This window comes from Lagenorhynchus albirostris, chromosome 1, assembly GCF_949774975.1.
Source record: "Lagenorhynchus albirostris chromosome 1, mLagAlb1.1, whole genome shotgun sequence".
NCBI lineage: Eukaryota > Metazoa > Chordata > Mammalia > Artiodactyla > Delphinidae > Lagenorhynchus > Lagenorhynchus albirostris.
The window spans coordinates 178,844,775-178,868,211 of NC_083095.1; the positions used below are offsets into that span (position 1 = coordinate 178,844,775).

General features: G+C 38.5%; 1 protein-coding gene across 7 annotated transcripts in view; it reads left to right on the plus strand.

Annotated features, from left to right (window-relative positions):
- The window catches only part of MLLT10 (MLLT10 histone lysine methyltransferase DOT1L cofactor), a 249,207-nt gene that overhangs the window by 68,312 nt on the left and 157,458 nt on the right, over positions 1–23,437 (plus strand). For all 7 annotated transcript variants that reach the window (XM_060161293.1, XM_060161275.1, XM_060161303.1 and 4 more), the window contains one exon: positions 22,829–22,938. In XM_060161293.1, the coding sequence (XP_060017276.1) occupies positions 22,829–22,938 (110 nt within the window). The remainder of the gene's footprint in view (positions 1–22,828; positions 22,939–23,437) is intronic.

A 23,437-nucleotide genomic window follows, 5' to 3' on the forward strand; every position in this document is an offset into this window, starting at 1 on the left:
CAGCAAATAGTCGCCTTTTTCCCTAGTCAAACAGTTTTTGTATTTTAAGTAAATTTTAGTTTGTTTACGTTTAATGTATGCACGTGGGTTTTTGTGTGTTTGTGTGCATGTGTGTGTATTTGTATTTGAATTTACACTTTCCATTTTACTAAATGTTTTCTATTTGTTTTTCTTGTTTTATGTTCGTTTTCATTCTTGTCTTTTTTTGAATTACATGTTTAAAAAATAGACTTTATTTTTTAGAGGAGTTGAATGTTCCCAACAGTATTGAACAGAAGGTACAGAGATTTCCCATATGTCCTTTGTCCCCACAGATGCATAGCCTCTCTCATTATCAACATCCCCCACCAGATAGGGACATTTGTTACTATTGATGAACCTATAATGACACATAATTATCATCCAAAGTTTGTTATTTACAGTAGGGGTCTCTCTTGGTGGTGTACATTCTCTGGGTCTGGACAAATTAATAATGACATATGTCATTATAATATAATATAATATTATATTATTATAATATCACACAGAGTATTTTCATGGCCCTGAATAACCCTTTGTGCTCTGCCTATTCATCCCTCACTACCTCCTAAACCCTGAAAACCACTGATCTTTTTATGGTTTTCATAGTTTTGTGTTTTCTAGAATGTAATATACTTGTAATCATATAGTTATGTATCCTTTACAGATTGACTTCTTTCACTTAGTAATATGCTTTTAAGTTTCCTCCATGTCTCTTCATGGCTTGACAGCTCACTTATTGTTAATGCGGATTTATTGTTTGTCTGGAGGTACCTCATTTTATCCATTCACCTGTGGAAGGACCTCTTGGTTGCCTGTTAAGTTTTGGAAATTATGAATAAAGCTGCTGTAAACATCCATGTGCAAGATTTTGTGTGTACATGAGTTTTCAACTATTTTTGTAAATACTAAGGAGCATAAGCTTGATTGTATGGGAAAGGTATGTTTCATTTTTTTAATAAATAGCCGAAGTGTTTTCCAAAGTATTGTACTCTTTTGCATTCTCACTATCAGGGAATGAGAGTTCCTGTTACCCTTCACCCTTGCCAATAGTTCGTGTTGTCAGTGTTCTGAATTTTGGCCATGTTAATAGGTGTGCAGACGTTCCTATTGGATTACTTCTTATTCTGTTCTACCCCTTCTGTTAGCTTGATAAAATTTAATATTTATATTTGCTTTTACGCTCTTTCTGAACCCTATGAATTTGAAATTCATTTATTAAACTCCTGACATAAATCTTATTGTTGTTATGTACTTTAATTCTCCATTTCTTCAAAAATTGTAATATTTTTGTCAGATTTTTTATGCAAGGGCTATAATAGTCCTTTGAAATGAAAAGGTTTGTGTAATAGGTGTTACTTTCTACTTGAATGGTTTGGCAGAATTTACCAGCTAAACCTTTTAGTGTTAGAGTGAAACTTTTCTCGGGAAGATTTTTTGATAAAAAAATTATTTTTGAAGAGTAAGTATATATAGTATTTTTTTATTAACCTGTTAATGTTTGTTGGATCAGTAGTGTGTCAGTAGTCATAACCCTATTTTTATTCTTAATATTGGTAATATGTGGTCTCAGCTTTTTGTTTTGCTTTATTTTGTTTTTGTTGTTTTCTTGGTTTGGGTTTTGGAGTTTGGTGTTTGGTTTTTCTTTAACCTGTGTACCTAGAATTTGTCAGTTTTGTTAACCTTTTTAAAGAAATAGTGTTTGGCTTTAATTTTTAAAGTCATCTGCCTGTTTTCTGTTTTACTGATTAATCTTTATGATTTCCTTCTTTCTACTTACTTTGTATGTATTTAGCTCTAATTTTTAAATTTCTTCATGGGGCACTTTAGGTCTTTGATTTCGGATCTTCTTTTCTAGTAAAAGTATTTAAAGCTGCAAGTTTCCCTCCTAACACTTTTGCTGCATTTCACAAGATTTGATATGTTGTGTATTTGTTGCCATTCATTTCAAAATGTTTTCCAAATTTGCCTTGTGATTTTTCTCTTTGATCCATAAATTATTTAGAAGTCTATTATTTATTTGCCATATATTAGTGGTTTTGCTAGATAGCTAATTATTGTTGGTTGCTAATTTAATTTCATTGTGGTTAGTGATTACACTCTAGATGATTTTAGTCCTTTAAAATTCACTAAGACTTATTTTAGGGCCCAGCATATGGTCTGCGTTGGTGAATGTACCATATGTATTTGAAAAGGCATCTGTATTCTACTGTTTTTTAAAAAAATATTTGTTTATTTATTTATTTTTGGCTGTGTTGGGTCTTCATTGCTGCACTAGGGCTTTCTCTAGTTGAGGCGAGCGGGGGCTACTGTTTGTTGTGGTGCTCGGGCTTCTCATTGCAGTGGATTCTCTTGTGGAGCACGGGCTCTAGGTGCGCAGGCTTCAGTAGTTGTGGCATGCAGGCTCAGTAGTTGTGGCTTGTGGTCTCTAGAGCGCAGGCTCAGTAGTTGTGGCACATCGCTTAGTTGCTCCACGGCATGTGGGAGCTTCCCGGACCAGGGCTCGAACCCCTGTCTTCTGCATTGGCAGGCGGATTCTTAACCACTGCGCCACCAGGGAAGTCCCTCTACTGTTGAATATAGTGTTCTAATTAGTTAGATCAAGATGCTTGTTATAGGTAAGCTCTTTTATGTATTTATTGATTTTTTTCATTCTTTTTTTTTTTTAAATAAATTTATTTATTTTTGGCTGTGTTGGGTCTTCGTTGCTGCGCGCAGGCTTTCTCTAGTTGCAGTGAGTGGAGGCTACTCTTGGTTGCAGTGCGCAGGCTTCTCATTGCAGTGGCTTCTCTTGTTGCGGAGCATAGGCTCTAGGTGTGCGGGCTTCAATAGTTGTGGCTCGTGGGCTTTAGAGCACAGGCTCAATAGTTGTGGCACATGGGCTTAGTTGCTCTGCAACATGTGGGATCTTCCCGGACCAGGGCTCAAACCTGTGTCCCCTGTGTTGGCAGGCAGGTTCTTAACTACTGGACCACCAGGGAAGCCCGATTTTTTTCTTTTTTTGGTCTAGTACACCTGTCATTTGCTGAAAATGGTGTGTTAAAAATCTGTTATGATTGGAACGTTGTCAGTTTCTTCCTTTAATTCTGTCAAGTGTTGCTTCATGTATTTTAAGGCTTTATTATTAGGTTCATACACTTTTCTAATTGTTATGTCTTTCTATTAAATTATTCCTTTATTGTTATGAAATGTCCCTTTCTATAGAGTGTTTTATAGTGTATATTTGATTTCAAAATAGTCACTCCAGGCTTTATATTCTTACTGTTAGCAGGGTATTTAATTTCCCATCCATTTGCTTTATTTTCTTTAAACTTATCAGAGTCTTTGTTTATTAAAAGTGTTTCTCTTATAGGCAGCATATCATTTGGTCATTAAAAAAAAAAATCTACTCTGTCCTTTTCAGTCTGTCTTTAATCTTACCTTGTCCCATCAACTGTTGTGTATAAATGATATAACATTTAATGTAAATTAAAATTTGGATTGAGATCTATTTTAAGATTTTTCTTTTAAAAACAGGTTTATTCAGATATGATTGACTTTCAGTATATGACATATATTTAAAGTGAACAATTTGAAAAGTTCTGACTAATGTATGTACATGAAACCATCCACCCAATCAAGTCAGTGAACATATCCATCATTCCTAAAACTTTACTCTGATTTCTTTTACTATATCTGAACCACCTGTTCCTCCTTTCAGCCTTGTCGCAGGTAACCAGTGTTCTGTTTTCTGTTACCATAGATTAATTTGCATTTTCTAGAGTTTTATATAAATGGAATCTATACGTGTGTTTGTGTGTCTAGACACACAAATATATAATAGACACATACTCTATGGGTAAATAGGAATGAAATGGCTAGTTTATAGTAAGTGCATGCTTAATTGTTTAAGGAGCTGACAAACTCTTCTAAAGTGGTTGTAACATTTTACATTCCTATCAGGAGCATGTGAGAGTTCCACTTGCTCTGCATCCTGTTCAACACTCAGTATATAGTCAGGCTTTTTTTTTTTTTTAAAGTTGCCATTAAAGAAGTGTACAGTTGGTATCCTTGTGGGTTTTTTTTCCCAGGTATGTGTATATGTACATCTTTGAGATGATTTTCTGTCATCGGTTATTACAAGATATTAAATATAGCTTCCTGTGTTATACAGTAAATCATTTTTGCTTATCTGTTTTATGTAGTAGTGGGTATCAATCCCATACTTTCATTTATCTCCCCCCCTCCCCCTTTGGTAACCATAAGTTTGTTTTCTATGTCTGTGGTATCTTTGTAGTTTTAATTTGAATTTCCTTAATGAGTAAATAAGTTTGAGCTCCTTTTCATGTGCTTGCCATTCTCACATCTCTTTGGTGATGTGTATGTTCAAATCTTTTGCCCTTTTAAAAAAAAACCAGTTCTCTATTGTTGATTTTTAAAATATAACAGCTTTATTCATCTATTATACAATCAACTGAACCATTTAAAGCATGTAATTCAATGTTTTTTTACAGTATTCAAAGACTTGTGCAACCATCATCACAATTAATACTTTCATCCAGCCAAAAACATACACTAATCATTAGCATTCACTTCTCACTTGCCTTCAACACCTCCAACCTAGGCAGCTATTAGCTCAGTCTCTGTCCATTTGCCTATTCTGGACATATCGTATAAATGGAATCTACAGTATGTGGTCCTTTGTGACTGGTTTCCTATTTTTGACTTTTATTCATGTTGTAGCATGTATCAGTACTTCATTTGTTTTAATTGCCGAGTGATATTCCAGTGTATGGATATGCCAGATTTTGTTTATCCATTCAACAGTGGAGGGATATTTGGGGTTGTTTCCACTTTTTTTTTTTTGGTGTATGTGTAAATATGTTTTAATTTCCCTTCAGGTTATTCTTAGGAGTGGAATTCCTGGGTCATATGTTAAAACTGATACCCTTTTGAAAAATTGCCAGTCTATTTCCCAAAGTTGGTGTACCATTTTACATTCCTGCTACTGGTGTGTTAGATGTCCTATTTCTCCAGATCCTTGTCAACGCTTTTTAATGTTTGTCTTTTTTATTTTAGCCATCCTGATAGATGTGAAGTGGTATTTCATTTTTTGATTTGTATTTATTGAATGAGTGATGATGTTGAACATGTTTTCATGTGCTTATTGACCACTTATTTACGTGTGTTCTGACAATCTGTGCCTTTTAATTGGAGTGTTTAGTGCATTTACTTTTAGTGTGATTAATGATGTGGTTAGATTTAAATCTATCATCTAGATACTTGTTTTCATTTGCTCCAACTGTCTTTTGCTCTCTTGTATTCTTTTTTGGCTTTTGATTTTTATGATTCTATTTTATCTTCTTTGTTGTGTTACTAGCTATATATTTTGTTTTGTTGTGTTACTCATTGCCTTAGGGTTTAAAGTATAATAAATCTTTTCCTCAGTACAGTCTACCGTCAAGTGATGTTATTATTCTATGTCACCTATAGTATAAGACCCTCAAAATAATACAGTTCCATTTCTCTTTTTTTGGCCTTTATGCAATTGTTGTCATGTGTTTATCTTTGTTATAAACCCCACAATGAATTATTAATTTTGTTTAAATAATTATTTGTTAGACTCTTCCATGACTCTACTTAACTTTTTAAATATATGGAGTAAAGTTATAGTAACTGTTTTATTGCTTTTTCTGTTAATTTTATCATTTATATCAGTTCTTGATTGATTATTCTCATTGTGGGTTGTGTTTTCCTGCTTCTTTGCATGCGTGGTAATCTTTGAATGGATTCCAGACATTGTGGATTATACTATTTTGGGTGCTGGCTTGGTGTGTGTATGCAATTTTAAAAACAGATAACATTAACATAACAAAATTAACTATTTTAAAGTGAACTATTCATTGGCATTTAGAACATTCATGACGTTGTACAACCACCACCTCTACGTAATTGTAAAATGTTTTTAATCACCTCAAAAGGGAACCCTCTACCCTTTAAACATTTGCTTCCTATTACCCTCATTTCTTGTCTAACTCACTGGTTGTTTAAGACTGTGTTATTTAATTTCTAAATATTTCTAATTTTTTCATTTCCCTCTTTTAATGATTTCTAGCTTCATTCCACTGGAGTTGGAGAAGATACATTGTATGCTTTAATTCTTTTTAAATTTATTGAGATTTATGTTCTAACATAGAGTCTGTCTTGGAGAATGTTTCATGTGCAATTGAGAAGAATGTGTATTCTGCTGTTGTTGGGTTGATTGTTCTTTTAGGTTTAGCTGGTTTATAGTGTTGTTCACATCTTCTGTTTCCTGGTTTATCTTCAGTCTAGATGTTATATCCATTATTGAAGGTGGGGTGTTGAAGTCTCTAAGTATTAGAACTGTCTATCAGTTCTGTCCATTTTTGCCTCGTAATTTGGGGCTCTGTTGTTTGGTGTGTGTGTTTTTAAACTTTTAACACTATAATTTTAACACTGATGAATTGACTTTTAAATTAACATATAATGTCCTTGTTAGTCTCCCTCCCTCCTCTCTTTCCCTCCCTCCCTTCCTCTCTCTCTCTCTCTCTCTCTCAACAGCTTTTGACTTAAGGTCTTTTTGTGTGGTATTACTGTAGCCATCAAGGTCTGGTTTGGTTACTATTTGCATGGAATATCTTTTTCCATCCCTTTACTTTTAATGTTTGTGCCTCTGTATCCAAATTAAGTTTCTTGTAGACAGTATTCAGGCAAAGCTTGGAGATACTTTGATTTTGGTTCCAATCACTGCAGTAAAGTGAATCACATGAATTTTTTGGTTTCCTTCTGCATATAAAAGTTACATCTATACTCTACTTTATTAAGCGTACAATAGCATTATGGCTTAAAAAAAAACAATGTACGTGTCTTAATTAAAAAATACTTTATTGCCAGAAAATGATAGCCATCATCTGAGCCTTTTTTTTTTAACTTTCTAACACAGGCTTTTTTGAAACATAATACTAATACAGAAAAGTCTGCAGATTATAAATGTATAAGTCAATAAATGTTCACAGAGTGAGCACATTTATATAGTCAGCACTAGATCAAGAAACAGACCATTACCCCAGAAGCCCTCATGCCCCCCTTTTAATCAAGGGTAACCAGTATCCTGACTTCTTACAGCATCATAGGTGAGTTCTGTGTATCTTTGAAATTTAGTAATTGGACTCATTTAGTAAATACTTTTTGTGTGTCTGGCTTCTTTTGCTCAGCATTATATTTGTGAGATAAATTCAGTGAAAGTATGTAATTTAAGTTTTTTTTGAATTTAATTAATTTTTTTATACAGCAGTATAGTCATCAATTTTATTAGTCTTCTTATTAGTCATCAATTTTATACACATCACTGTATACATGTCAGTCCAAATCTCCCAATTCATCACACCCCCCCCACCCCCCGCCGCTTTCCCCCCTTGGTGACCATATGTTTGTTCTCTACATCTGTGTCTCAATTTCTGTCTTGCAGACTGGTTCATCTGTACCATATTTCTAGGTTCCACATATATGCGTTAATATACGATATTTGTTTTTCTCTTTCTGACTTACTTCACTCTGTATGACAGTCTCTAGATCCATCCATGTCTCTACAAATGACCCAATTTCGTTCCTTTTTATGGCTGAGTAATATTCCATTGTATATATGTGCCACATCTTCTTTATCCATTCATCTGTCGATGGGCATTTAGGTTGCTTCCATGACCTGGCTATTGTAAATAGTGCTACAGTGAACATTGGGGTGCATGTGTCTTTTTGAATTATGGTTTTCTCTGGGTATATGCCCAGTAGTGGAATTGCTAGGTCATATGGTAATTCTATTTTTAGTTTTTTAAGGAACCTCCATGCTATTCTCCATAGCGGCTATGTCAGTTTACCTTCCCACCAGCAGTGCAAGAGGATTCCCTTTTCTCCACACCCTCTCCAGCATTTGTTACTTGTAAATTTTCTGATGATGCCCATTCTAACTGGTGTGAGGTGATACCTCACTGTAGTTTTGATTTGCATTTCTCTAATACTTAGTGATATTGAGCAGCTTTTCATGTGCTTCTTGGCCATCTGTATATCTTGTTTGGAGAAGTGTCTGTTTAGGTCTTCTGCCCATTTTTGGATTGGGTTGTTTGTTTCTTTAATATCGAGCTGCATGAGCTATTTGTATATTTTGGAGATTACTCCTTTGTCCGTTGATTCGTTTGCAAATATTTTCTCCCATTCTGAGGGTTGTCTTTTTGTCTTGATTATGGTTTCCTTTGCTGTGCAAAAGCTTTTAAATTGCATTAGGTCCCATTTGTTTATTTTTGTTTTTATTTCCATTACTGTAGGAGGTGGATCAAAAAAGATCTTGCTGTGATTTATGTCAAAGAGTGTTCTTCCTATGTTTTCCTCTAAGAGTTTTATAGTGTCTGGTCTTACATTTAGGTTTCTAATCCATTTTGAGTTTATTTTTGTGTATGGTGTTAGGGAGTGTTCTAATTTCATTCTTTCACATGTAGCTGTCCATTTTTCCCAGCACCACTTATTGAAGAGGCTGTCTTTTCTCCATTGTATATCCTTGCCTCCTTTGTCACAGATTAGTTGACCATAGGTGCGTGGGTTTATCTCTGGGCTTTCTATCTTGTTCCATTGATCTATGTTTCTGTTTTTGTGCCAGTACCATATTGTCTTGATTACTGTAGCTTTGTAGTATAGTCTGAAGCCAGGGAGTCTGATTCCTCCAGCTCTGTTTTTTTCCCTCAAGACTGCTTTGGCTATTTGGGGTCTTTTGTGTATCCATACAGATTTTGAGATTTTTTTTTGTTCTTGTTCCGTAAAAAATGCCATTGGTAATTGGATACGGATTGCATTGAATCTGTAGACTGCTTTGGGTAGTATAGTCATTTTCACAATATTGATTCTTCCTATCCAAGAACATGGTATATTTCTCCTTCTGTTGGTATCATCTTTAATTTCTTTCATCAGTGTCTTATAATTATCTGCATACAGGTCTTTTGTCCCCTAGGTAGGTTTATTCCTAGGTATTTTATTCTTTTGTTGCAATGGTAAATGGGAGTGTTTTTAATTTCTCTTTCAGATTTTTCATCATTAGTGTATAGGAATGCAGGAGATTTCTGTGCATTAATTTTGTATCCTGCAACTTTACCGAATTAGCTCTAGTAGTTTCTGGTGGCATCTATAGGATTCTCTATGTATAGTATCATGTCATCTGCAAAGGGTGACAGTTTTACTTCTTCTTTTCCAATTTGTATTCCTTTTATTTCTTTTTCTTCTCTGATTGCCATGGCTAGGACTTCCAAAACTATGTTGAATGATAGTGGTGAGAGTGGACATCCTTGTCTTGTTCCTGATCTTAGAGGAAATGCTTTCAGTTTTTCACCATTGAGAATGATGTTTGCTGTGGGTTTGTCATATATGGCCTTTCTTATGTTGAGGTGGGTTCCCTCTGTGCCCACTTTCTGGAGATTTTTTATCATAAATGGGTGCTGAATTTTGTCAAAAGCTTTTTCTGCATCTATTGAGATGATCATGTAGTTTTTATTCTTAAATTTGTTAATATGATGTATCACATTGATTGATTTGTGTATATTGAAGAATCCTTGCATCCCTGGGATAAATCCCACATGATCATGGTGTATGATCCTTTTAATGTGTTGTTGGATTCTGTTTGCTAGTATTTTGTTGAGGATTTTTGCATCTATATTCATCAGTGATATTTGTCTGTAATTTTCTTTTCTTGTAGTATCTTTGTCTGGTTTTGGTATCAGGGTGATGGTGGCCTCATAAAATGAGTTTGGGAGTGTTCCTTCCTCTGCAATTTTTTGGAAGAGTTTGAGAAGGATGGGTGTTAGCTCTTCTCTAAATGTTTGATAGAATTCACCTGTGAAGCCATCTGGTCCTGGACTTTCGTTTGTTGGAAGATTTTAAATCACAGTTTCAATTTCATTCCTTGTGATTGGTCTGTTCATATTTTCTGTTTCTTCCTGTTTCAGTCATGGGAGGTTACACCTTTCTAAGAATTTGTCCATTTCTTCCAGGTTGTCCATTTTATTGGCATCGAGTTGCTTGTAGTTGTCTCTTAGGATGCTTTGTATTTCTGCGGTGTCTGTTGTAACTTCTTTTTCATTTCTAATTTTATTGATTTCAGTCCTCTCCCTCTTTTTCTTGATGAGTTTGGCTAATGTTTTATCAATTTTGTTTATCTTCTCAAAGAACCAGCTTTTGGTTTTATTGATCTTTGCTATTGTTTTCTTTGTTTCTGTTTCATTTATTTCTGCTCTGATCTTTATGATTTCTTTCCTTCTGCTAACTTTGGGTTTTGTTTGTTCTTCTTTCTCTAGTTGCTTAGGTGTAAGGTTAGGTTGTTTATTTGAGATATTTCTTGTTTCTTGAGGTAGGATTTTATTGCTATAAACTTCTCTCTTAGAACTTCTTTTGCTGCATCCCATAGGTTTTGGATCGTCGTGTTTTCATTGTCATTTGTCTCTAGGTGTTTTTTGATTTCCTCTTTGATTTCTTCAGTGATCGCTTGGTTATTCAGTAACGTATTGTTTAGCTTCCATGTGTTTGTGTTTTTTACGTTTTTTCCCGTGTAATTGATTTCTAATCTCATAGCGTTGTGGTTAGAAAAGATGCTTGATATGATTTCAGTTTTCTTAAATTTACTGAGGCTTGATTTGTGACCTAAGATGTGATCTATCCTGGAGAATGTTCCCATGCACAGTTGAGAAGAAAGTGTTATATGCTGTTTTTGGATGGAATGTCCTATAAATATCAATTAAATCTATCTTGTCTATTGTGTCATTTAAAGCTTGTGTTTCCTTATTAATTTTCTGTTTGGATCTGTCCATTGGTGTAAGTGAGGTGTTAAAGTCTCCCACTATTATTGTGTCACTGTCGGTTTCGTCTTTTATAGCTGTTAGCAGTTGCCTTATGTATTGAGGTGCTCCTATGTTGGGTGCATATATATTTATAATTGTTATATCTTCTTCTTGGGTTGATCCCTTGATCATTATGTAGTGTACTTCCTTGTCTCTTGTAGCATTCTTTGTGTTAAAGTCTATTTTATCTGATATGAGTGTTGCTACTCCAGCTTTCTTTTGATTTCCATGTGCATGGAATATCTTTTTCCATCACCTCACTTTCAGTCTGTGTGTTTTCCTAGGTCTGAAGTGGGTGTCTTGTAGACAGCATATATATGGGTCTTGTTTTTGTATCCATTCAGCAAGCCTGTGTCTTTTGGTTGGAGCATTTAATCCATTCACGCTTAAGGTAATTATCAATATGTATGTTCCTATGACCATTTTCTTAATCGTTTTGCGTTTATTTTTGTAGGTGCTTTTTTTCTCTTGTGTTTCCCACTTAGAGAAGTTCCTTTAGCATTTGTTGTAGAGCTGGTTTGGTGGTGCTGAATTCTCTTAGCTTTTGCTTGTCTGTAAGAAAGAGACAATCTGAATGAGATCTTGAATGAGATCCTTGTCAGGTAGAGTAATCTTGGTTGTAGGTTCTTCCCTTTCATCACTGTAAGTGTATCATGCCACTCCCTTCTGGCTTATAGAGTTTCTGCTGTGAAATCAGATCCCGCAAGTCGTGCTGGCCGGGTGGGGGGGAAAAAGTAAGGATAACAATAACAAAGTGAAAAATAAAATTAGACTAGGGAACTAACACCTATGTTAAAAAAATACAAAAATAAAGATATAGGTGAAAGAACAACCAAAAGGTAAAAGAGAACCACGATAGTAAAAAAGAGGAGGGAAAAAAAAAAAGTAAGAAAGGTGGAAAAGGCCTTGGCTTTGGAGGGCGGGGCCGAAGCAGGGGTGAGGTTTGGGTGGCGGGCGGGGTGTATGCTTAGTACCCACAGGGGTGGAAAAGGCCCGGGGTGTGTGTGTGTGTGGGGGGGCGGCTTAGGCTCAACAGAACAGAAGGGGCCCAGGCATGCCTCCTGCCTCTGGTCTCAGAGGCTGGGGGACCCCACCTGGGAGCCCAGAAGGCTTTCTGGCTTGAGTGGATGGGGTAGACGCCTTCCTCTCCTGCTCCTACAGTCATGGAGGGCCCCTTGCGCCTGCCTCTCCACATCTCCCCAGCCTTCCTCCTATGCCCCCAGGGCCAACCCAGCCCAGCGGGGACCTTTGAGAGCATAGGACCCGGCCTAGCCCGAGACGGGCAAACATCCCCGGCTAATTGGGCAGGGGAAATGCTGGGCCTGTTGCCCCCTGATCCGAGCCCCTGAGGGTCCCTCCAGGCGTGGATACCCTTCCCCCCCTCAGCCACCCCTCAGGGGTGCCGGTCCTGTCCGGCCTCCACTTCTCCTCCCCCCTCAGTGCCCCCACATCCTACCGGTTTTCTTGGGGGTTCTTCCCGTCTCCTTGGGCATCAGGGTCCCTCACTGGTGTCTGGCAAGTGCCCCAGTTGTGGGGAGATGCGCGCTCTGCATCTTCCCACACTGTCATCTTGACTCCTCTCTCTAACCTTACAAAATTTACTTCTTAATTTTTAAAACTTTGAAATTATTGTTTGATCCATAGGCTGCAGAATGGAAAATATGTTAACAGGCCTGAAAGCAACATAAAACTCATTGTACATCTCCATTAGCGTTCTTGGGTGATGAGGTACATTGTCATTGAGCAGTATTATATTGGAAGGAATCTTTTTTCTGAGCAGTAGATCTCAACTGTGGGCTTAAAATATTCAGTAACCCATGTTGTAAACAGATGTACAGTCGTCCAGGATTTGTCGTTCCATTTTTAGAGCATAGACAGAGTAGATTTAGCATAATTCTTAAGGATTCTAGGAGTTTTGAAGTACTAAATGAGCATTGGCTTCAACTTTAAGTCACCAGCTGCAGTAGTGCCTAGTAAGATAGTCGGGGGTATTGTCAGGGCCCTTGAAACATTGAAGCCAGACACTGGCTTCTCTAGCTATGAAACTCCTAGATGTCATCTTCCAATTGAAGGCTGTTTCATCTACATTGAAAATCTGTTGTTTAGTGTAGCAACCTTCATTAATTATCTTCGCTAGCTCTTCTGGATAACTTGCTGTAGCTTTTGTATCAGCACTTGCTGCTTCACCTTGCACTTTGATGTTACGGAGGCAGCTTCATTCCTTAAACCTCATGAAACAAACTCTGCTAGCTTTATACATTTCTTCTGCAGCTTCCTCATCTCTCTCAGTCTTCTTAGAATTGAAGAGAATTAAGGCCTTGCTCTGCATTTGGCTTTGTTGTGGCTGGCTTGATCTTCTATCCAGACTCCTGAAACTTTCTCCATATCAACAATAAGGGTGTTTTGTTTTCTTATCATTTGTGTGTTCACAATAGTGTCACTTTTAATTTTCTTTAGGAATTTTTCCTTTGCATTCACAACATAGCTGGCTCTTTGGTACAAGAGGCCTAGCTTTCAGCCTCCCTTGGCTTTTGACATGCTTTCCTCACTGAGCTTAATCATTTTTAGCTTTTGATTTAAAGTGAGAGATGCGCAATTCTTCCTTTCGCTTAAACACTACTTGAATTGAACACAATTTCAGTATTATTGTGTCTTGGAATAGGGAGGTCTGAGGAGAGGGAGAGAGATAGGGGAACAGCTGGTCAATGGAACAGTCAGAACATACAACATTTGTTGAATTAAATTTGCTGTTGTGAATGGGTGTGGCACCCCAAAACAATTAAATAGTAACGTCAAACATCACTGATCATGGATACTATGACAAATATAATAACGAAAAAGCTGAGATATTAGGAAAATTACAAAATGTGACAAAGAGGCATGAAGCAAGCAAATGTTGGAAAAATGGTGCCAGTAGACTTGCTTGATGCAGAATTGCCACAGACCTTCAATTTATAAAAAATGCAACATCTGTGAAGAGCAGTAAAATGAGGTATGCCTGTATAGTTGGAGCATTGTGTTTTTTTTTTGTTTTTTTTTTGTGGTGCGCGGGCCTCTCACCGTTGTGGCCTCTCCCGTTGTGGCTTCTCCCATTGTGGAGCACAGGCTCTGGACACGCAGGCTCAGCAGCCATGGCTCATGGGCCCAGCCGCTCCACGGCATGTGGGATCCTCCCGGACTGGGGCACGAACCCATGTCCCCTGCATCGGCAGGCGGACTCTCAACCACTGCGCCACCAGGGAAGCCCTGGAGCGTATTCTTAATTCACTTAGCCAATCTCTCTCTCTTGTTTTTGACGGGATAGTTTAACCCGTTTCCATTTAAAGTAGGTACTGATAATTTATGCCATTTTACTATTTTTCCTGTACGTTTTATGCCCCCCTTTGTTCTTCTATTTCTCCAATACTGCCTTTTTTCTTAAATTAATTTTTTTGGCTTTGTGCCCTTTTGATTGCCTTCCTTTTTTTTTTTTCTTTTATTTTCATTTCTTTCTTTCTTTCTTTTTTTCGTTTCCTCCCCCAGCATGCGGGATCTTAGTTCCCTGACCAGGGATTGAACCCGTGCCCCCTGAAGTGGAAGTGTGGAGTCTTAACCACTGGACCACCAGGGAAGTCCTGCCTTCCTTTTTTTTTTTTTTTTTATTTTAAGATTTATTTTAGGCTGCGTTGGGTCTTAGTTGTAGCATGTGGGATCTTTGTTGAGGCACATGGGATCTTTCGTTGCGGCGTGAGGGCTCTTTGTTGTGGTGCGCGGGCTTCTCTCTAGTTGTGGTGTGCGGGTTTTCTCTTCTCTAGTTGGGGCTCGCAGGCTCCAGGGCGTGTGGGCTCTGTCGTTGTGTTGTGCAGGTTCCAGAGCACATAGGCTCTGTAGTTTGTGGCACGTGGGCTGTAAGTTGAGACGTGCAAGCTCAGTAGCTGTGGCGTGTGGGCTTAGTTGCCCCACATTATGTGGGATCTTAGTTCCCTGACCAGGGATTGAACCCATGTCCCCTGCATTGCAAGGTGGATTCTTTACCACTGGACCACCAGGGAAGTCCCCCGCCTTCCTTTTCTTTTGTGTATATTTTTAAGGCACAGTTGACCTTTGAACAACATGGGAGATAGGGGCACTGACCCACTGTGTAGTCAAAAATCCAAGTATAATGTATAGTTGGCCCTCTATATATATGTGATTCCTCCATATCCAAGGTTCCACATCCACGGATTCAACAAACTCTGGATTGTGTAGTACTGTAGTATTTACTATGGACAAATTGCATGTAAGTGGACCTGCACAGTTCAAACCTGTGTTTTACAAGGGCCAACTTCATTTTCTTGCTGGTTTCTATGAGGATTACAATTAACATCCTAAATTTGTAATAACTTTGAATTTTTTTAAAAAAATTATTTTTGGCTGCGTTGGGTCTTCGTTGCTGTGCGTGGGCTTTCTCTAGTTGTGGTGAGTGGGGGCTACTCTTCGTTGCATTGCACGGGCTTCTCATTGTGGTGGCTTCTCGTTGCGGAGCACGGGCTCTAGGCGTATAGGCTTCAGTAGTTGCGGCATGTGGGCTTCAGTAGTTGTGGCATGCAGGCCTTAGAGCGCATGGACTTCAGTAGTTGTGATGCATGGGCTCTAGGGCATGCAGGCTTCAATAGTTGTGGTGTGTGGGCTCACTAGTTGTGGGTTGTGGGCTCTAGAGCACGGGCTCAGTAGTTGTGGCGTACGGGCTTAGTTGCTCCGTGACACGCAGGATCTTCCCGGACCAGGGTTTGAACCCGTGCCCCCTGCATTGGCAGCCGGATTCTTAACCACTGCGCCACCAGGGAAGTCCCACTTTGAATTGATACCAACTTAGCTTCAGTAGCATACAAAAAATTCTGCTCACATTCCCCCACCTTTCTATTGTTTTTTCAAAATTTGTGTCTTTATACATATCATGTGCCCATTAACATAGACATATAGTTATTTTTTTCATGCATTTGTCTTTTAAACCATGCAGGAAATACAAAGAAAAGTTACAAATCAAAACTATCATAATGCTGGCTTTAATTTTTACCTATATTTAACTTTTACTGGCGTTAAAAATTTTTTTTGGTACGGCTTTTAGTTACTGTCTAGTGTTCTTTCGTTTAGCCAGAAGGACCCCCTTTCCAATTTCTTGTAGGGCAGGTCTCTTAGCAACAGATTCCCTCACCTTCTGTTTCGTTGGGAATGTCTGTCTTTTTCCATATTTGAAGGATAGCTTTGCTTGATTTAGAATTCTTGGGTGACAGGTTTTTTTCTTTCAGAAATTTAAAAATGTCATTGTACACACCCTAATGGCCCCTGTTGAATTCGGTGAGAAATTTGTTGTTTAATCTTACTGAGGATTCTTTGTATGTGACAAGTTGCTTTTCTGTTAATCTTTTAAAGATTCTCTTTTTTCTTGGCTTTTAGCAGTGATTATTATTTTATCTCAGTGCAGATCTCTTTGTGTTTATTCTTCTCGTGGTTTCTTGAGCCTCTTGAATGTGTAGATTCACGTAATTATCTAATTCGGAAGTTTTTGGCCAATATTTCTTAAAATATTTTCTCTGTTCCTCTTTTTCCTTTTCTTCTGGGATTCCCATTGTTTGTATGTTAGTAGGCATGATTGTGTCCTACAGGTTTCGTAGGAACTCCTCTGCTCCCCTTTTTTAAATGATCCTGAAACTGGATAATTTCAATTGGTCTACCTTTAAGTTTACTGAGTTTTTTTCTTTACCTACTCACATCTGTTGTTGAGACCCTCTAGTGTAGTTTTCATTCTGGTTATTACAATTTTCAATGTCAGTGTCTCTGTTTGGTTCCTTTTTGAAATGACTGTTGATTCTGTTGAGACATCATTGTCCTGGTGTCCTTTAGCTCCTTGACCTTGCTCTCCTTTATCTTTGAGCAGATCTAAGACAGTTGATTTAAAGTCTGCACTAAATGTCTATGCTTCTACAGAGACAGATTCTCTTCAGTTCTCCTGTGAATGGGCTGTACTTTCTTTTTCTTTGCATGCTTTGTAACTCTCTTGAAAACTGGATGTACTGAATATTATGATATGGTAACTCTGGAAAGTGGGTTCTTTACTCACGGTTTAATTATGTTGCTTGCTGTATGCTGCAGTTATTTGCCTTTTTAGTGGTCTTCTATGTAATTTTTAAAAAAGTGTACATTCTTTGTCACTTTGTTCTCTGAAGTCTGTTTCTGTAGTTTGTGTTCAACTAGTTTTTTGACAGAGTTTTGCTTGAATACCAGGTGCCAAAATAGCGAGAGAGAGGGAGAATCAAAAAGAAAAAAAAAAAAAAAAGGAAAAAAGCAACACCTCTTCCAGTCTTTGCAGATTGGCTCTGTGCTAGGACTGTTCCTTCAGTGGCTAGCCAGTCTTCTTACCACTCTCTCTTACTTAGCCTTCACTCCCTACTTGCCCTGTACCAGGAGATAGACCAGAGATGAAAGGTTAGTGTCTCATCAGGTCTTTTAGGAATATGCATCCTGCCCTGGGCATGTGGTGCTGTCTAAATTCCCTAGAATGAACAGACACTTTCCAGTGCCCCAATTTCCAAGAGAAACTTTGTCCCCAGCTTTTCCTCTTAGGCTCTTGGTACTAGGTTATTTGCTTGAACCATGATCTTTCGCCCCAGGGACCTGTGGGTATTTTGTCTGCCTTACAGTGATTTGAGGATACCCACCACTTTTCTGCCCTGAGTGAGTTCTGAGCTTGTCAAAAGAATAAGCATGTTGTGTCAGTTCTTCAGTAGCCAACAGACACTTTAGAGAAACACAATTCCTTGCAAATAAAGTCTGCTCTGCTCCTTCTGAAACCAGAAGCTGGGGTTCTTCACTGGGAATACAAGATGCTATCTTCAAGACCTCTGCTGAATCCATGGGTCAAGAGAAAGTAAAAATTCCCAAAGCTTTCCTGCCTTTTTTTTTTGGGGGGGGTGCGCTGCGTGGATTGCGGGATCTTAGTTCCCTGACCAAGGACTGAACTTGGGCCCATGGCAGTGAGAGCACTTGAGTCCTAACCGCTGGACCTCAAGGGAACTCCCCACTTTCCTGCCATTTTTTTTTTTTTTTTTGCTGTACGCGGGCCTCTCACTGTTGTGGCCTCTCCCGTTGTGGAGCACAGGCTCCGGACGCGCAGCCTCAGCGGCCATGGCTCATGGGCCCAGCCGCTCCACAGCATGTGGGATCTTCCCAGACCGAGGCACGAACTCGTGTCCCCTGCATCGGCAGGCGGACTCTCAACCACTGCACCGCCGGGGAAGCCCTTTCCTGCCATTTTTAAGTTGCTTTTTTCTGACTGAGCGTTTGCTTGGTTGCTGCAAACCTTTCACTTTCTTTCCCAGAGTCCTGACAAAATTGGTTCTGATAGTTTCTGCTTGACTTCTTGATGTTTCTGTGGTGGAATGTGCCCTTGGAGCTGCCTTCTCCCCCATTTTTGCTAACATAAATCTGGACATTTTTGCATCCCTGTAAGTCTCCTTGAGTTTTGTTCTGAAATACAGTTATGTTCCTTGGAAACAGTTTGATCTTTTCAGGTCCTGCTCTTATGATTTATTCAGTGGGTCCAGAGCAGTGCTCAGTCTAGGGGTACTTATTCCCACTACTGAGGCAAGACCTTTATGAGTCTTTTACCCAGTGAAAGCCCTGTGAGTTGGGAGTTCTTCCAGTCTGGCTCAGGGAACAGGCACTGTTCCTAGACCTTTGTGCCAGCTGGATAGTGCTCGCTCTAATCTTTTCGGCTGGTTCTTTTTCCAGCCTCAGGTAATTTCTCTACTCACATGTTCTCTGTTTAATACTCATGTAGTGCTGTTTCTCTTTCTCTGTCTTTGAGTGTTCTCTCTCTGAAGGGCTTTCATTTCTGGTACTTGGCTTTGCCAATTTTAGCTTTCTTGGTCTCACCCATCTCCTATACTTTGAGAGTGTCCTGGGCTTGGCCTCAGTTTCTCTCCCTGAGTCTTGGCCTGGAAGAACTCTCAAGACATTAAGAGGGGGCAAACAGAGGGCTCACCTCATTTGTCTATTACCTCTTTGAGATTGTTGTCTTTCTGTAGCTGATACACAGGTATCTTGAGAACCACTGTCTAAATTATTTTGTCCTTTTTTTTTTTTGAGTGTGTGGGGTATGCATTGTTTCATGCAGGAGGATAAATTTGGTCCTTGTTATTCCATCTTGACCAATCTCCTACTATTTCTCCTTAGCCTTGATTTTTTTCTCTTATTTTATTATTCTTCTGTTCCCTCTTTTCTTCCTTATTTGTGATTATAATGAATATTTTTAACATTGCATTTTAATCAGTTTAATAATGCGGTTATTTAATATTGCATTTAAATGTAATTGTAAATTAAATTACCTTTTGGGCCATATCTCTTTCTATATATACAAGTATTAATATCTGTGTAGTGGTTGCTCCAGGGATTACAAATTTCATACAAATAAGTTCAGTCTACTATGTGTACCACTTCACACAAAATGTAGAATCCTTGAAACTGTATAGATCTCTTTTACCTGCTCCTTCCCCAATCTTTGTTATAGTTTTACACACATTGAAAACTTTACAAGACAGCATTTTAACTTTTGATGTAAGCAGTCATATGTATTTTAAGTGAAAGGAGGTATTATGATTGTTTTATCAGCCAATAATCTATCAAAAGTACCTGCATGTTTATCATGCTTCATTTTCCCCTTCATCTTGGAGCTTACTTCTTGGGTCATTGTTTTCTGCCCGAGGAAAATTGTTTGGTATTCCCTTTAATGGAAATTTGTTTAGAGATATTTTTTGGCTTTGTTATTTATCCAGTTCTTTTAGTGATAACTTCCCTTTGGGTTATATTAAGATTTTTATTTCTCTTTTTGGTTTTCTGTAGTTTTATTAATGTGCCTATGTGTGGATTTATATTTATTTACCCTGGGATTTATTGTGGTTCTTCAGTCTATGACTTGCCATCTTTCTTCTGTTTTAGAAAGTTTTCAGTTATTATCATTTTTTAAAAGATTTATTATTTATTTATCTATCTATATCTATTTATGTGTTTATTTTTGGCTGCATTGGGTCTTAGTTGTGGCATGCGGGATCTTCATTGAGGCATGCAGGATCTTTGTTGAAGCATGCGGGATCTTTCGTGGCGTTGCTTGGACTCTTTGTTGTGGCGTGCGGGCTTCTCTCTAGTTGTGGCACACAGGCTCCAGGGCGTGTGAGCTCTGTAGTTGTGATGCACGGGCTCCAGAGCGTGTGGGCTCTGTAGTTTGCAGCACACGGGCTTTCTAGTTGAGGCGCATGAACTCAGTAGTTGTGGCACGTGGGCTTAGTTGCCCCACGGCATGTGGGATCTTAGTTCCTTGACCAGGGATTGAACCCGCGTCCCCTGCACTGTAAGGCGGATTCTTTACCACTGGACCACCAGGGACGTCCCAGTTATTATCATTTTAAATATTGCTTTTGTACCATTTTTTTCCCTCGCATATTTCTCTGGGACTCTAATTACATGTGTGTTAGGCCTGCCCATCATGTTGTTTTCGTTTCCTGTCTTTTTGTATTTTTCATTTTTTTTTTTTTTTTTTTTTTGTGGTACGCGGGCCTCTCACTGTTGTGGCCTCTCCCTTTGTGGAGCACAGGCTCCGGATGCGCAGGCTCAGCGGCCATGGCTCACGGGTCCAGCCGCTCCGTGGCATATGGGATCTTCCCAGACCGGGGCACGAACCCGCGTCCCCTGCATCGGCAGGCGGACTCTCAACCACTGTGCCACCAGGGAAGCCCTATTCTTCATACTTCTGTGCTAATGTTCTGAATATTTTCTTCTGACCTATTTTGTTGTTGTTCTAATTCTGTTTTCAGCTAATGGCTGTTTTCAGCCATTGTTAATCCCATTTATTGATTTTATAATTTTTGTTTTTACTTCTGTAATTTTTTGATTTAGAGTTTTCAGTTCTTTGAAGAAATTTTAAATTTTGTGTTGTGTGTATTTGAACATAATAAACATACTTTTTATAAATGTCTGTATCTGAAACTCCAAAATACAAATATGTTTTGATCTTCATGTTTCTACTGGTTTTCATTCATGTTGTCTTGACTCTCATGTGTTTAGTATTTTTCATTGTGCCGAAAATGGTAATGAACTAGTATTAGAAATTATTCGTAGCCAAAATGACATTGTTTTTCTCTAAAGAGGATGTATATTAGCTTCTGTCTGGTGTCTGGGGGCACTTGTAATTTAGGGTTATGTGAGTCAAATTTCAGAGTTTGAGATGATCAAAGCCCAGCTGCAGTCTCTGGGTGGGCCTATGTACTTTTAGTTTATTGTCATTCCTGGCTTGCAGCCCCTCAGTGTTGCCGCTGAAAGAGGGAAGGGATTTACTAGTGTTCTTCTTTTCCCTTAGTTGTCTATGGATGTAGATCCCTGTACTTTTCAGCCTTCTGAGTTTGTCAGAAGTACCTTTCACTCTCTCAGCTGCTTTCTTTGAAATAGGCAAATGTCCCCTGGGTGACAAAATGGTCAAAAGTTGTACTAAACTCCCTTGACTTCCATCCTTTTGAAGTTTTGGCCCAGTAATTCCTTACTATGACATCAGCTCTTTGATACCTTTAGTCACATTTTGAAAATTAAAAGAAACAGCATTTAATATTAATATTTAAATTGATAAATTGTTAATATATTTTAAGTGAAATCTTAAAATAGTAGAACAATGATCGTTAGTATTAGTGTTTAAAATGTCAACATTTGTATAACAGTTAAAAATTTAATACTGACATTTAAGATTTAAAGTATTAAAATTTTTATTATAGGTTTTCAGCTATAAAACTTCATACTTTTAAAATTAATTAATCAATTAATTAATTTTTGGATGAGTTGGATCTTTGTTGCTGTGCGCCGGCTTTCTCTAGTTGCAGCCAGCAGGGGCTACTCTTTGTTGCTGTGTGTGAGCTTCTCATTGCAGTGGCTTCTCTTGTTGCGGAGCAGGGGTCTACGCACTGGGCTTCAGTAGTTGTGGCACGTGGGCTTCAGTAGTTGTGGCACACGGGCTCAGTAGTTGTGGCACACGGGCTCAGTAGTTGTGGCTTGTGGGCTCTAGAGCACAGGCTCAGTAGTTGTGGCACGTGGGCTTAGTTGCCCCGCAGGATATGGGATCCTCCCTGACCAGGGCTCGAACCCATGTCCCCTGCATTGGCAGGCGGATTGTTAACCACTGCACCACCAGGGAAGTCCCAAAACTTCATACTTTTATAGTGGTTCTCAGAGGAATTATTGATCTGAATTATTCAGTTTACTCTTATGAAAAGTGTCAGTGCCAGCATCTGAATTAAAAATTTCCCTTGGGGGGCTTCCCTGGTGGCACTGTGATTGAGGTTCTGCCTGCCATTGCAGGGGACATGGGTTCGAGCCCTGGTCTGGGAGGATCCCACATGCCACGGAGCAGCTAGGCCCGTGAGCTACAACTACTGAGCCACATCTGGAGCTTGTGCTCCGCAACAAGAGAGGCCGTGACAGTGAGTACCCGCTCACCGTGATGAAGAGTGGCCCCCTCTCGCCGCAACAAGAGAAAGCCCTCACACAGAAACGATGGCTCAACACAGCCAAAAAAGAAAAAAAAAAATTTCCCTTGGGGAGTTCCCTGGTGGTCCAGTGGTTAGGATTCTGGGCTTTCACTGCTGTGGCCCGGGTTCGGTCCCTGGTCAGGGAACTGAGATCCATCCAGCGAGCCTTGTGGCACAGCCAAAAAAACCCCCAAAGTTTCTGTTTATTTGTGTTACTGTGTGTATTAACTGGAGAAACGACTAAGAGCCTTATCAGTAGTGGTTTGATGATCAGTCAGTAGTGATAATTTGTTAATGTTTTTGTTGTGCATTTCCTAAAATGGACATTTAAGGGACCTGTTCATAAAGTTAATAATTTAATTTATCTTTGAAAAAGCTTTATTGAAAAATGACATTATTTTTGTTTATTTTTAGGTTGGGCTCATGTGGTTTGTGCCCTGTATATTCCAGAGGTACAGTTTGCCAATGTTTCAACAATGGAACCAATTGTTTTACAGTCTGTGCCACATGATCGTTATAATAAGGTATAGTACATATTATTTTATTGATGTTTGAATATAATTTTTTTGTTTTAAAACTGGGAAGTATAAAGGAATTTTTAAATTTTGTTTTATTACAGCCCTTCATTAAAAAATTTAAATTAAATGCCTCCATTGATTTGGAAAAAGTGTAATTACTGTGGTAAACTACAAGTATTAAAATATGTTATTAAGGTCACAGGAGTACAAAACAAACACACACAAACAAAACTATATTACCTTTTACATTAACCTAAGTATTTAAGCTTCTAACATTTTAATCTGTATAGATTTGTTCTTTTTTTAAAAAAAATATTTATTTATTATTTTGGCTGCACCAGGTCTTAGTTGTGGCACTTGGGATCTTCGTTGCAGCATGCAGGATCTTTAGTTACAGTATGTGGAATCTTATAGTTGCGGCATGTGGACTTCTTAGTTGCGGCATGCAGACTTCTTTGTTGTGGCATGTGAACTCTTAGTCGCAGCATGCATATATGCCTGGTTC